Below are 13,865 nucleotides of genomic sequence, written 5' to 3'. Positions count from 1 at the left end.
TGGTCATCTGCCGCTGGACGACGGACGCGACCTGACCTTCTTTGTTTGCACCGCCAAAGCACCCTCGAAGGGGCTGACTGAGTCCCTGCGCAACCCGCTCCGACCAACCGCGCCTCGCTTCGCTTGGCTACCGCTCAACGCCCGCCAGCCTCCAAACATTGAACACGCCGCGAGGCATGAGCTAGGATGACGCGCCCTCACATCATCAGAGCAGGTATGAGCATGGCCAACCCGTGTGCCATTCGACGTGCGTGGGCTAATTTATGGCGGTAGACACGATTGACCTGCAGGACAAGTTATCCCCGACCGCCCAGGACCACTCCCACCAACCCGAGCACCCAGCGCCTCTTGGAATAGGGCCAGCCGCGCCCCATCAGCAGGCCGCTATCCGCCATGTAGAGAAGGAGCGTTCCTCGGAAGAGGCGCGCCTGCACGATGTCTGGACCCACGGCAACAGCACGCTCCGAGACGACCCTGGGTCTGACGACGAACGCACCGTCACAAACAACACAAACGGACACCAATCTGGGCACGACGAGCCTGCTGTGAGGTTGAATGGTGGCGCACTTGGTGACGACGATGCTGATATGCAGGATGCCGACGTGGAGGAAGACATGGACGACGATATGATGGACAAAATCTCGAGTTCGCCTTCGATTGACGATGGTGGGTATTTTTTACCTTTTCATTCCGCGACTTGGCCCGCAAGACAGGAGTCTCTGACCCCACAGTCTTCGCCGATGCCCTCAACAGTCGCTTCTTCCTCTCCTTTCACGAACACACCCAATCATTTTCCTATTTCTGTTGCGGATGCCGCAGGGCCGTTTACGGCCCCAGCGTCCGACAGCTCTCTTTTGTCAACATGTCAATTCCCGTCAATTTCTATTCCTTTTCATTTGCCCTCGTCTATGGAGGATTCGTCAACGGAGCATCATCGTGGTGAGTATACCTGGATAAGGACCACTACCGCCCCGGACAACAAGGACGATATGGAAGCAGAGGTGGGTATGAGCCCGAGAGCCAAGCATTTAAAGGTAATAGAACGCCGTATACAAATGATGAGGGATGATTCACAAGCATCACTCGTCTCTGAACTCGACGAAGAACAAGTCAGGAATACGCTCAAGCCCATCAGTCGATCCTTGCTCGGCACCTCAGACGATCCGTTTCTGGATTGCGCATGCAGCCCACCTCGGACATTGAACGGAACGCCTCCACCTACGCTTCAGTACCCAGACGATGAAGACGGCTCTTGGACTACTGACAGCGATGCTGATTCCTGGGACGAGGACCTGGACCAAGACAACGATGATGCATCCAATGACGCTTTCTTTTCTCATGACTCCAGATTTATCGACTCAGGTTGGGGAGGCGAATGCTTACGAGAAATAGAGGACATTGATTTCGAATTCGTCTACGCTCTACATACATTCGTTGCGACCGTCGAGGGTCAAGCAAATGCAACCAAAGGTGACACGATGGTGTTGCTTGATGACAGCAACAGCTACTGGTGGCTGGTACGGGTCTCCAAGGATAACAGTATCGGTGAGTACCGACAGCCGGCGCACCATTCCTCGCTGACCAAGTCAAGGCTATCTCCCCGCGGAGCACATTGAAACCCCCACAGAACGTTTAGCACGTCTCAACAAGCACAGGAATATTGACCTTTCTGCAACGATGCTTGGCGATACCGCCGAGAAGACCAAGAATCCACTCAAAAAGGCCATGCGGCGGAGGAACGCAAAGACGGTACAATTCGCACCACCAACCTATGTTGAGGCATCCGACTATGACTACTCCTCCGACGAGGGCGAGGGTGAACTTTTTGGAGGCCCCGAGCCTAAAGAGATGCAACAACAACAGCAACAAGCAATAGCACAGACCGGTGATTCGTCTCAGGACGAGGGTCTGCAAGTGCAGCCGCTCAAAGTTAACGGGGCAAGAAAGGACACGAATGGTCAAGCCGAGGGCGATGCACGACGCTCGAGTGATGACTCTAACAAACAAGACGGACAAAGAGGGAGCGAAGACAACCTGGATCGCCCGCTGGATCCCAAAGTATCACGTAACGGTACTCTCCGCAACACCGACTCTTTCTTCAAGGACGACAATACCGAAACACGCAAGATTACACTTACACCCAACATACTTCGCGATGACTCGACCCCCTCAAGTAATGGTTCTCGAGAACGCGGTCCAAGTCTAGAGAGTTTGGAGAAGAACGGTTTTGCAGACAAGGTGAAAGATGACAAGAGGAAGAAGGAGAAGAAATCCGGTATGCTTAGCGGACTGTTCAAGCGCAAGGACAAGAAGGGCAAAGGCCCGCAGGACTCCATTGACAGCGATGTCGACAAGGCAGAGGAGGTGGATCGCAGTTCACCGCAGTCGAAACCCTCGGACGAACTTGTAGAGCGGCCATCCAACGAGCAAGTGACAGCACCTGCACCCTTGAGACAGTCAAGCAAGAACAAAACGCATAAGCGCCCGAATCACCGAGACGACTCACCGATAAAGACAAAGGGCATCTTGAAGACTGAAAGTCCTACAGATATGGATGCGGATGATGATATGGATGCTGAAGAGGAGCCAACTACCCAGCAAGCCACCTCATCCATGCGCCTAGTACCGCCGGAAAAAGAGGATGAAGACCAACCGGCAGCTGAGGAGCAGGCTGCACCATCTGTCTCGGCTTCGAACTCTACAGCCTCAAAGAACCCCTTCAGCGGTATGATCAAGTCTCAACCTGATGGAGAAGTGAAGCGCGAAAAGGTCACAAAAGCCAAGCAACGTGTACAGTTGGACGATTTCGATTCGGATGAGAGCAGCGATCCCTTTGCGGACCCCGACGCTGAACGTAAGACTAGAGAAGCTGAGCAATCGGAATCGACTGAGCGTCTCTCGGAATCACCAGTACATGTCTCTGTTGCCGACGTACAAGCAGCTCAGAAAGAAAACGCGGCAGACAGAGACAGAGAGATGGACTCTCACCATACCCCGGGCCTATCTACAGACAGCTCAAGTCAAGAAACCAACTCGCCGATATCGACCCCAACACCCGATGACAGTCCCACGAAAACCACCCAGGAGGGTATTAATGCCCCACGGTCTAACTCTGGGAATACCTCGCCTACACATGTCATGTCCAACTCCACTATTCCTCCTCCTTCGAGGCCCGCTCCCATTCCTGTTGAAGAATCAGAGCCTTCTCCACCTGCTTCTTCAGAGAGCACGATACTTCCCGCTTGGTCTGACGCTTCACTGCGCGCCTACCTCGACGACGGTAGCGAAATTCGAGACATGCTCGTGGTCATCAACGATACTACAGGCGTCGTGCCAGTTGGCCCCGACCATCCCCTTATGAAGGATTACCTCGCCGAGGAAATGAAGACAATGCAAAGCTTGAGTGGTGAGCTCGACCGCTTGCTGAACGGATTAATGGAGAAGTCCATGAAAAGAGCGGGGAGTGCAGCTAGTAAAGCTAGCACGACGCGCAGTACCAGCGCCAATGGTAGATTGAGCGCAGGGGCAATGTTTTGAAGGAGTAAAGGCTGGTCCGGAGTCATTCATCATTGTCAGTATACCCGAAGGACTGGATTTTCTTTCTTACTTTTTTCTCCTCTACCGGCGTTGTCTTCGAGACCTGGGACACATCATGTGGGATGATTTCGGAATTCAATTGGGGGTTCTGGTTTGGGTTTGTACGCTTTTGTTTTTTTTTTCACTATGTCCCCTCCCCTTTTCCCGTTCTTGCACCTCTATTCTGGTTCCGCCTTTTTTTGTCTTTCTATTTACGGGGCTGAGGAATTATTCTATCTGGACGTGCTACCCAGAGTTTTGTTTTTTCTACCTTGATTTTCTTTTTGTGTCCTCTAATCCTTCCCTCTGGTTGACTATGGTCAAGGTGGGCTTGGGATTGCAAGACTATTCGTTACATGACCACATCTCCAATACCCCTTTTTTCTTTTCTTCTCCAATTCTTTGGATATGTTTGCGGCACTCGCTTATCTTCCTTTCTTTTTTGTCTGGCTGTCTATCTTGGTTCGCGTGGGGGCTGTTGACTTGTGGCGGTATGCTTCCTTTCCCCACTTTGTATTGTGTAGCATTGAACATTCTTCCTCCATCCTGTGGAGGCGAGAGAAGCAACCCTGGAAATACATGCTTTTGATCCCGAGACTTTGCTTAGATATGCCAATGGTGACTGTGATATTGATACTGGCAGGAAGTAATATTTTTCAGTGTATGCTTATTTGCAGGCTATACTGTTGATTTTCTGAGAAGCGATTAGATAACTTCTTACGCTGGCCCCTACTAAAGAAGATAAAACGAACTCAAGTCATAGCCATTACGCGTATTCCCACATGTAGATATCATTACACATCCACATCCTCCTTCCGCAACACCTTGACCGGCTTCTCATCCAACGCCGCCTCCTCCGCCTCACGAATACCCAAACTCTGCGCAATATGAAACAGCCTCATCTTCTCCTCATGCGCTGTACTATCCCCAAACACCGCATCCATCTCCTCCAGACTCTTGCCCCTCGTCTCAGGGATACAAAACCACGTAAACACAAACGCAACCAGTGCAAACCCCGCAAAGAAAATGTACGTGCCAAACCCAATACTATCCAGCATATCCGGCGTCACGAGCCCGATGATAAAATTACACATCCACGTCGCAGAGGTGGTTAGCGACATAGCCTTTGAGCGGTTTCCGATGTTGTAGATTTCAGAGGGGAGGACCCAGCCGATGGGCGCCCAGGAGTAGGAGAAGTTGATGTCGTAGATGTAGATGAAGGCGATGCCTGTCCAGCCTGCGGTGGGATGCGAAGAGAGAGCTGAGCCGTAGCCCCCGATGACGCCGCCGACGATTAGCAGCGAGATGCAGGTTCCGGCTGCGCCGCAGAGGAGGAGGGGGCGGCGGCCGAGTTTGTCGATGAGGAAGAGGGCGGGGAGGGTGGATATTGTGTTTACTGTTTAACTTGTTAGTGAAAAACCCCTTTTTCATGTTTGTCCGAAAGTGCTTGAGATGGAGGGTGAAATTTACCGATTCCATAAACACCAGTTGCCAACAACCCCGTTGTCTTTCCTGACAACCCCAACTGAGCAAAGATCGTCGGTGCGTAGTAGATAATCGCATTGCAACCGATGAATTGTTGGAAGAACATGACGCAGCAGCCGATAGCTGTGCGCTTGAAGGAGGGCCAGGTGGAGAAGAGGGTTGAGTAGCCGGCTAGGTAGAGCGACACCCCTGACTTGCCTGGGAACTTTTCCCGAGCGTACGTCTCTTCGAACATGACTTCTGCTTTGATGGATAGATACTCTTTCTGTACTTCTTCTTCGTCGGGACTGGTACGTCGTACTCGTGCGAGGGCGCGGAGACCCGCATCTTCGTTGTCGCGCTTGCAGTAGTATCGCGGTGACTCAGGGAAGAACAACATGCCGATTCCAAGCACGAGACCAGGGAAGATCTGGATGGCAAAGGGGACACGCCACGAGGCGTCGCTCTGGCCTGTGCAACCCTCCGGACCTACGTCGTTGATGGGATGGAAACTGGGTTTCGAGGCTGTGCCGCCCGTATAAGGGATGTCTGGCGCGCATCGTGTCCCGCCAATGTACTGAGTCCCGTACTCGAGCCAGTAGGAGACAAGGATACCGAGGGTGATGGATAGTTGCTGTAAGACGACGAGTGTGCCTCGGATACCTGCTGTAGAGACTTCACTCATGTACATCGGGACAATCATGGTGAGCATGCCGACTGAGAACCCGGCAATTGCTCGGCCTATGGATATTTTAATTGGTTTTTCATACATGTATCGAGATGGAGTGTTACGTACCAGCAAAAGCCATTGGAATATCTATAGCACCCGCCTGGAGCGCAGACCCAATGGTGAAGATGACAACGGCGATTATAATTGAGCCCTTGCGCCCAAAGCGATCTGCCACTGGGCCGTTCACGAGCGAGCCGAACCAAGCAGCGAGTAGCAGGGTCGATACGAACCATCCCTTGAATGAACTGTCAAGAGCAATTCTTGGAAACGCCGCAGCGAACGACTCCATTGTAAGGACACCAGAAATTACACCTTGGTCATAGCCGAAGAGGAAGCCACCGAGTGAGGCAAACTGAAAGTTTTAGTCAAAATCTTGGATTTGGACAAAAGGTGTCTTACAGCTGATAGGCCGAGGAGGTATGGGTTCTGTCGTAATTCCTTGTACACACTCTTCTTCTGGGCAGCCCCCGAGTCGACTGCATATCCTGTGTCCGACATATTCGCAAGCTTACTGGCTCTGCGTCAATTGACTTGCTTGAAGGAATTCAGGACACAAAGCACATGGAGCATCGCAGCACCTGATCGCCCATATATGTACATGCTCATCATCGAAAGACCTTGGAATATCACAAAGGCACCACCAGTCACACGACTTCGGATCACAATGATCCGACCATACAGCAACACCAAATGTGCTCCACTGGTATGCAATGCAATGCAGTTCTGTCTGAAATTTTCCCCGCATGGAGAGAATTACTTGATTCATATGTTAAAACTGGGGATCGAACATGACTTGCGCTCGGACTACTATGCTCCGAACCCCACAAGAAGCATATCTTGCAAAGAACAGGTTTGCGTGACGTTGATGCTTCGATCATTTTGACCCAACGTCTGCAATTAACACATCTCACCCAATCTCCTTGGGACTTTCTCTCTTTTCACTTAACAGTCCATCAATCCATTCTAGCCTCAGGAGATGACGAACGATACTTGTGTGGATAAGCTTCCTGCAGCTATCCTAGACTTGGTCAAGCGCACGGAAAAGCTCCTCGCTCGCCAAGCCTCTAACCCCAGTCAACGCATGCTCGTTGCGCTTGCGGGTGTGCCAGGAGCGGGCAAGTCAACAGTATCCGATGCGCTCTTAATCGAGTTAGCGGCGCGAGGCATCAAAGATGTTGCCATAGTGCCAATGGTAAGTAGCAATCGCAGCAAGCGTCAGGGGTTCTGACGACATCAGGACGGGTTCCACTATACTCGCGAGGTTTTGTCGGCTTTTGCAGATGCAGATGTAGCATTCAAGAGACGCGGTGCTCCCTTCACTTTTGATGCAGAAGGATGCGTCAAGCTCGTGAAGTCGCTCAAGACTGCACCCGTCACTACAGATGGCGAAGAAGACTTGTGCATAAGTGCACCAACCTTTGATCATGCAGCCAAAGATCCAGTCGAGAATGGAATCAGCATATCTTCCCGCACACGCCTCATCATCGTCGAGGGCAACTACACACTGTTGAAACAGAAGCCATGGGATGAAATTGCAGAGATCTGCGACGAGAGGCGCGTAATTGCTCTTCGTTGACGCCATAGACCCTGACTGACATTGTATAGGTGGTTTGTAGATGCACCTGTGGAAGTCGTTCGTGATCGCTTAGCCCAGCGTCACCTCGCTGCTGGAATTGAATCTTCAAAAGCGGCAGCCATTGCCAGAGCTGAAGAGAATGACATCCCCAACGGCGAGTTGATACGGTCATTGCTCATCGAACCAGACGTGATCATTGAGAATTGATAAGGATGTTAAATCCAAGCGCAAGCTGGAGGCTAAAGGAGGCTAATACTCTAGAACTGCGTAGTGGACAAGTCCCAGTCGAAAGAGGTAAACAGCTCGTTGGACTCCACAGACCATGGGAAAGTACTCAAAGCTTCTTTATCCAGCTCAACGTTTTGGAGCGTACCCGAACTGAAGTCATCAACGGATACAACCTGGTCAAGAATAGCGACGCATCTTGCTGAGAGTGAATCTGTAACGAGATGTTCACGGAACGTCTTCCTGGCTAGCCGCACATCTTCGAGCCAGGTGGGCATTTCTTTGGCACTTGGGAAGCTGATTATGCAGAGCGTGATGACTAAAGCGGAATGGAAGAGGAAATATCTATAATAGCCAATTAGTTCTCAACCCTTGTTGCAATTGATATCCTATACTTACGTTGCGTACCATCCTTCTAATCTGCTCGGTTCACTCATTGTGTACTGGTGTATCGAAGTGACAGTAGAGTGCGCAGCATCCAAACAAAGCCGCTTACATTCGTCTTGAGCTGATTGCGTTGCTTCGTCAGGAATCTGGCTGCGCTCTGCAATTGCACGACGAAGCAGGATTTGTCGAAAGACGATGATTTTGAGGTTCCAGAACCTCCACCATAGTCGCGACCTTGCAAAGACATACCATCGGGCTGGCATATATGGTGGATGTGACAACTGAAAGTACAAGGGTACCATATGCGCCCATGCTTCCATGGTAGTGTTAAATGCAAGTGCTGCTTCAGCTGACAGACTAGGTTCAGCTAGCAATCTATTTGTGATGTGGTTGGTATGCATGTGAAAGCTACTCTGTTCACGAAGTGCAGAATAAATTGTTGGCGTATCAAGTTCAACGGGGAGCTGAGTAGTTTGAGGAGTGAGTGCCTGGCTCTTGTCAGCTGCGTGCCACTCGTCTTTGACCCTATTGGATACTTTACCTCGTCATTTATGTTTAGGGCGGGGTGTACGCTCATGGAATCTTGATCAGGTAACATGACTGCTCGTCCGAAAGTTGTAGACGCTCCGCTGTCGAACACGTACAAGCCCCACCAGACTCTGCGTCTCGACTCGCGTTCGATTAGGCTGATGTTCCAATGTGGAAGCTCTCGGTGAAGAGCTAGACTCAGCGCGGTGCGCACTGCGAGACCTAGCAGATTCCATCCTGTGTTTGGGCTGTTACGTTTCTGGCTAAGATTACTCAGCAATACAAGTGCTTGGACGGATGACAGGCTAGCGGCTTCAAACACCGATTCATCCTGGCCAACCGCGAGGGCTCGACGATACAGATAATCTTCGAGGCCGACTTGATCATTATTCACAGTCCACGCACCAAGGGCTATAATCGCGTGGTACAGCATGTCCCAAGATCTTTTCGGTGGCCGAGGAACCACCTCGTAATACTGCGCGCGAAATGTTGCCTCATGAATGAATGGGTACACAACATGATAGTTGAGGAAGTATGCGTCAATGAGGCTGCCCGCAAGCTGCTTGACGAGAGCAGAATGCGAGACATGCGATGAGGCCATGACTTTTCTGAAAGATGAAGACGTTTCCACGGCATGTTTCTGAGGTGGTGCTCCAGTTTGATGTAGAAACCCAGCCCAATCTAGCAAGCAACGCAGAAATACGACACCAGAAGTTGAACCTGAATCACGTTAGTGCCATATGCTTTTGTCGACGTAGGTAAGCTAACCTAGATATCCTACTCCTGTTGGCTCTACTGAAAGGGCAGCCATGCCATCGGTTAACCCGTCTATATTGACGTCTTCTTCTTTCCAATTAAATCCATCAACATCGTTCGGCACAGCTTCGGGAAGAGGAGGTTCATTTGAGTTAGATTTAGTGCTGCCCTGAGGGCTGAGCGCGGCTTCTGGTGTTCGTGACTGGAGAATCTGTGGGGTTGGGATGGCTGCGTTGGGAGAAGAAAGGAGCTCTTCGATATCGACGCCCGGTACCAGCTGAGCGACCAGCGCTTCCAGACTGTGTAGCCGTTTCTCTACGCTCGTAAGGTATGCCCTGGTCAGTGGCGATCTGATGATCTTGCCACTGTAATGGCATTGCGCGCCGCTGTGGGCACAGGCAGTGCAGAAGGGTGATTCTTTAGAGCATTTGAGCTTTTTTGCACGACAGCGGTCGCACGACAGGGCATCCTTTGGTCTTCGGTGCTCCATGCATGAGACGAGTTTAGTGTGGAAGAGGTGGGGACAGATGGAATTGCAGAGAGAATCGGAGCACCGGACAGCAACGCGTCCGCTGATCTCTACGGCAATCGGACCGACGGGATGTGCCACTTACAGCCACTTACAGCCACTTACAGCCACGCTAGCCACCCCACCTCTGGGCATTTCAACATACGCCTTTGAATGGTGAATGTATCAACACAACAGTAGTTTGAAGGGGAAACCCTTAGCGACTGGGAGAATAAGAAATGGGTTGAACCCATACATTCAGATGGTCATCAAGAGCCAAGCCTTCCATTCGCAACACTTCCGCCATAGCCACTTCTCTCAACTAGCTTGAAAAAGACTTAGCTTAGTTGAGCCCCCTGATTAGAGCTTCGAAAACTTGGAATTGTACTTAATTCTGTGTAAGACATTCATAATGAGTCAAATGCAACGCTTGTCGTTACTATTTTAGGTAATGAGAAGGGCATGGCCGAGTGCCACCACCTAAAAGGGGTTCTCTTTCAACGCCACGTGGGCTAGATGGGTCTAGCCTGTCAACCTTGCCACCCGCAATTGCATGAAATGCTACGGCTCGCAATCTATCCTGAATTGGCGAAATTTCGACTTGTAAGATATGTGACCTATATAGATGGAGGGAAATCTACGTCCTAATCCGCCCATATAAGAGGGAGTGTGGAGTACTTTTCCTTTCTTTCCATTTCTCGATCAGTTCCCTCATCATCCAGTGAAATTGACTCTAACTTTCTACTCATTTCATTCATATAACAAAACCACTCAACACGATGGGGAACGCAATTTCCGATATGTTGAAGGAGGCGGATGAGAACAAGGAGACTGACGCCAAAGAAGAATTAGAAATGTTGCAAGAGATGATCAACGCAGTCCTAGACAGATTTGAGAGTGAGATCACAGAGTGAGCATAGGCTGCCTCAAGCCCAAAGGGTTCAATTGCTCATGAGTTGATGTTAGGAAATTCTTGAATGCAGAGCCTACAGCGAAGACTGAAGTTCCCGGGATCCCTCCCCTTTGGAAAAAACGTTTCTCAGCAGGCAAGATTCTAGATAAAGTATGTTATTGGTCTAGATAACTTCTTCACTCAGTATTGATATGTGGTCTCTTTGTAGCCCGCAGATGCAGTTGGTGGTGCTATTGATGCCATTTTTGGAGCTGTCACGGGAGGCGGTACGAAAGAGAAACTGGCCAATGGATTCAAGGTATGACTTGACTTAATAAACTCGTGACTTAGCTAAACTCTTGGGGTCTAGAAGGTTGTAGGGACTGCACTGAACCAGTTCCTCAGCAATACGGAGATCGGCGTCACAAATACAAATAACTACTTCATTTATGTGCACCATGACGCAATCGTTCGCATCGATCTCAGAGTGAGTCACAATCAGCTACTGAAAAACATTTTTGTTAACAATGGTAGATGTGGCGATGGAATTTTCCTAGTGGAGGCTTCAAGATTGTTGATAAAGGTGTCCTAGGATGTAAGTGTTCAAATTTTTCCATTTCATAGTGCACACGACTGACCAATTGGACAAGACATCTACTGTATTTCAGTAGTTGATGTTGGCGTTCTGAAGATTCCAGAGTTTATTTACCTCATAAGTGAACACGCTGGTAAGGCCATCCGCAAGTCAATCAACCAGCTGCTAATCTGAACCCCTAGGAGACGAAGAGAACGAAGTCGAGCATTACTGCGAGCAAATGGGTAGGATATATGCCGCCGCACGCAAAAAGAAACTGAGCGAAAAGGCCGCCATCACGACGAAATAGTATTAATAAAGTGGCACTGTCCTTCTTGTACATGGATAATGTTAAATTGTATCAAAATCTTGACCATTGTATTAACCCGCAGTCGAATTATGGCTCTGTTGATCCTTTAAAAATTGCTTGTCTTTATATCTCCTTGCCAAATGAACACTACAGTTGAACAGCTGTGGCCGCGACCAAGACGTCCATATACAAGTCTCTCTCTCTCTCTCTCTCTCTCTCAAAATGGTAATTCCATCGGCCCAAACTGCTTTACCACAGCACTGAGACGCGCGACAATTGCCGTATTACCTGCGCCTACCAGGTCCTTGGCATCTAAACTAAATAGTCGGTGTATAGCAGACTCCTGTATCCTCCTCTACATTGTGTCCAATAGCAATGACTAGGAACAGGCTGGAGACGACGAGGCTGCCTAGTGGAAGCGATTTGGAGCAAAGGAATGGGACGACTTAGAGATAACATGACGTCGATGCGAGGCGCTACCTCTCGCCAGCGGTTAAACTACTGCAAATTGGTGACCTTAACGCACATAACCAGATGAATGAGCACACTGCGGAACTAGAAAGCCTAAAAAACTTATTCTATACAATACATCCATGATATGAAAGAAGAAGCCCGGTATCGGTGGCCACATCTAGCGTACACTGCACATGCAGAAAGTCCGGGGTTAGCGTCGGCAATTCTCCAAACGCCTCAACGTACCCACAACGCCATCACGCCATCCTTTTCCTTCTTTTCCCCATCATACTCTGAATCCCAAGCTTGAGAAATCCCATTCAAACCGTCTACCGATATATGTATGTCAATGCCCATTAAGCCATTACACCATGACCAACATCTCAACTTGGCCGTGTGGGGATCCGATTACCTAGCGCCAAAAAGTACTGCTTCACGACCAACAAAAAAAAAGACATGATTATATATGATATATCGTGCATCCATGCATGACAACAATTGAAATTTGATTTCCCCATCTTTTCAAACAAGAATAAACAAAAAAATCAATCCACAATGTCACAAACCACCACAGCCGGTGTATCCACCGCCGAAACCACCACCCTCCCCACCACAATGCGCGCCTGGCAATGGACAACCTGCACCACAACCCTCGAATCCGCACTCCAAATCAACAACTCAGCCCCACTCCCAACATCCCACCGCCCCTTATCCTCCGGCGAATCCCTAATCCGCGTGTACGCCGCAACTCTCAACCAAGTCGACTACAAATTCGCCGAACTCCCCCTAATCCCACGCCTCGCCATCCGCAAACCCGCAACTCCCGGTCTCGACTTTGCGGGCCGCGTCGTATCCACGGGCCCGGACTGCGGCGTCAAAGTGGGCGAGATGGTGTTCGGGAAGTTGGAGCCTAAATGCCAGTTTGGGACGCTGGGGGAGTACGTTGTGGGATCGAGGGTGGGTACGGTTCCGGTGCCTGAAGGGGTGGGGGTGGAGAGTGCGGCGGCGATGGGGGTGTGTGGGTTGGTTACTTATCAGAGTCTTGCGAGGAATGTGAAGAGTGGGGATCGAGTGTTGGTTAATGGGGGGTCTGGGGGGACGGGCACGTTTGCGGTGCAGATTGCGAAGGCACTGGGGTGTCATGTTACAGTGACTTGTTCGGGTATGTATGCGCGGCGTGAAGATGAGGCTATGGTGGGAATGTGCTAATGTTTGACAGGTGCGAATGTGCAGCTTTGCAAGGATCTGGGCGCGGATGAAGTGATTGATTATAGGAAGAACGATGTCGCTTCTGTTCTTGCGAGTGGGTCCAAGCAATATGACATGATTCTTGATAATGTTGGGCATCCGTCAGAACTGTATTGGAAAGCTCCAGAGTTCACGAAGCCAGGGGCAAAGTACGTACAGGTTGGATCGCAAGTCAGTCTATCATTTCTCTACGACCTCGCATTCCGGTTTTTGGTTCCGACATGGCTGGGTGGTGGCCAGCGCCCGTTTTCGTTTGGGTTCGCCTTGACGAACTTTGACGACTTTACTGCGCTGGGAAAGCTAGTGGCGAGCGGAAAGGTGAAGCCAGTGATAGATGAGGTGTATGAGTTTGAAGATGTACCGAAGGCGTACGGAAAGTTGAGAACGGGTAGGGCAAGGGGGAAAATAGTGGTGAGAATGGGAAACGAAGAGAAATACTGAATGATGAGATGGTCGTAAAAGCCAAGTGCCTTTGAATTCACAAATCCTGGGAGCACTTCCGGAAAAAGTGGCACAACTCATGTCCATTGCATTGCTTCGCACTGGTGTGTGATGTGATAAAACGAAGAGAAAAGACCTCTCGTCCTCTTCTTACCAAAAAAAAAAGTTCAACACAAAACAGACATTCTTTTCCTTCT

At 50.1% G+C, this 13,865-nt stretch overlaps 8 protein-coding genes across 8 annotated transcripts; 5 read left to right on the top strand and 3 right to left on the bottom strand.

Moving 5' to 3' along the window:
• Positions 1–186: 186 nt before the first annotated feature.
• Positions 187–3,537, top strand: COCVIDRAFT_106160 (hypothetical protein; the record flags this gene model as incomplete). The annotated part of the gene is made up of 4 exons (XM_014698526.1): positions 187–214; positions 274–666; positions 1,372–1,545; positions 1,592–3,537. 4 exons carry the CDS (start codon positions 187–189, stop codon positions 3,535–3,537), a joined length of 2,541 nt encoding a protein of 846 aa, XP_014554012.1.
• An 833-nt stretch (positions 3,538–4,370) lies between these two features.
• Positions 4,371–6,268, bottom strand: COCVIDRAFT_106178 (hypothetical protein; the record flags this gene model as incomplete). Its single annotated transcript, XM_014698525.1, has 4 exons — positions 4,371–4,972; positions 5,047–5,781; positions 5,837–6,122; positions 6,170–6,268. 4 exons carry the CDS (start codon positions 6,266–6,268, stop codon positions 4,371–4,373), a joined length of 1,722 nt encoding a protein of 573 aa, XP_014554011.1.
• A 161-nt stretch (positions 6,269–6,429) lies between these two features.
• On the bottom strand, positions 6,430–6,648 carry COCVIDRAFT_106105 (hypothetical protein; the record flags this gene model as incomplete). The annotated part of the gene is made up of 1 exon (XM_014698524.1): positions 6,430–6,648. One exon carries the CDS (start codon positions 6,646–6,648, stop codon positions 6,430–6,432), a length of 219 nt encoding a protein of 72 aa, XP_014554010.1.
• A 98-nt stretch (positions 6,649–6,746) lies between these two features.
• On the top strand, positions 6,747–7,553 carry COCVIDRAFT_40035 (hypothetical protein; the record flags this gene model as incomplete). Its single annotated transcript, XM_014698523.1, has 3 exons — positions 6,747–6,962; positions 7,008–7,324; positions 7,376–7,553. 3 exons carry the CDS (start codon positions 6,747–6,749, stop codon positions 7,551–7,553), a joined length of 711 nt encoding a protein of 236 aa, XP_014554009.1.
• A 50-nt stretch (positions 7,554–7,603) lies between these two features.
• On the bottom strand, positions 7,604–9,732 carry COCVIDRAFT_106029 (hypothetical protein; the record flags this gene model as incomplete). The annotated part of the gene is made up of 4 exons (XM_014698522.1): positions 7,604–7,916; positions 7,971–8,446; positions 8,500–9,206; positions 9,255–9,732. The coding sequence occupies 4 exons, from the start codon at positions 9,730–9,732 to the stop codon at positions 7,604–7,606; spliced, it is 1,974 nt and encodes a 657-aa protein (XP_014554008.1).
• Positions 9,733–10,529: 797 nt separating this feature from the next.
• COCVIDRAFT_28861 (hypothetical protein) lies at positions 10,530–11,526 on the top strand (the record flags this gene model as incomplete). Its single annotated transcript, XM_014698521.1, has 7 exons — positions 10,530–10,660; positions 10,717–10,813; positions 10,872–10,961; positions 11,013–11,129; positions 11,177–11,237; positions 11,293–11,370; positions 11,420–11,526. 7 exons carry the CDS (start codon positions 10,530–10,532, stop codon positions 11,524–11,526), a joined length of 681 nt encoding a protein of 226 aa, XP_014554007.1.
• Positions 11,527–12,124: 598 nt separating this feature from the next.
• On the top strand, positions 12,125–12,289 carry COCVIDRAFT_106204 (hypothetical protein; the record flags this gene model as incomplete). Its single annotated transcript, XM_014698520.1, has 1 exon — positions 12,125–12,289. One exon carries the CDS (start codon positions 12,125–12,127, stop codon positions 12,287–12,289), a length of 165 nt encoding a protein of 54 aa, XP_014554006.1.
• Positions 12,290–12,594: 305 nt separating this feature from the next.
• On the top strand, positions 12,595–13,668 carry COCVIDRAFT_40032 (hypothetical protein; the record flags this gene model as incomplete). The annotated part of the gene is made up of 2 exons (XM_014698519.1): positions 12,595–13,141; positions 13,199–13,668. The coding sequence occupies 2 exons, from the start codon at positions 12,595–12,597 to the stop codon at positions 13,666–13,668; spliced, it is 1,017 nt and encodes a 338-aa protein (XP_014554005.1).
• Between the last annotated feature and the right edge of the window lie 197 nt (positions 13,669–13,865).

This window comes from Bipolaris victoriae, assembly GCF_000527765.1.
Source record: "Bipolaris victoriae FI3 unplaced genomic scaffold scaffold_76, whole genome shotgun sequence".
Taxonomy (NCBI): Eukaryota; Fungi; Ascomycota; class Dothideomycetes; order Pleosporales; family Pleosporaceae; genus Bipolaris; species Bipolaris victoriae.
The sequence above is the reverse complement of the archived record's forward strand: the minus strand, read 5'-3'. Positions and strand labels throughout refer to the sequence as shown.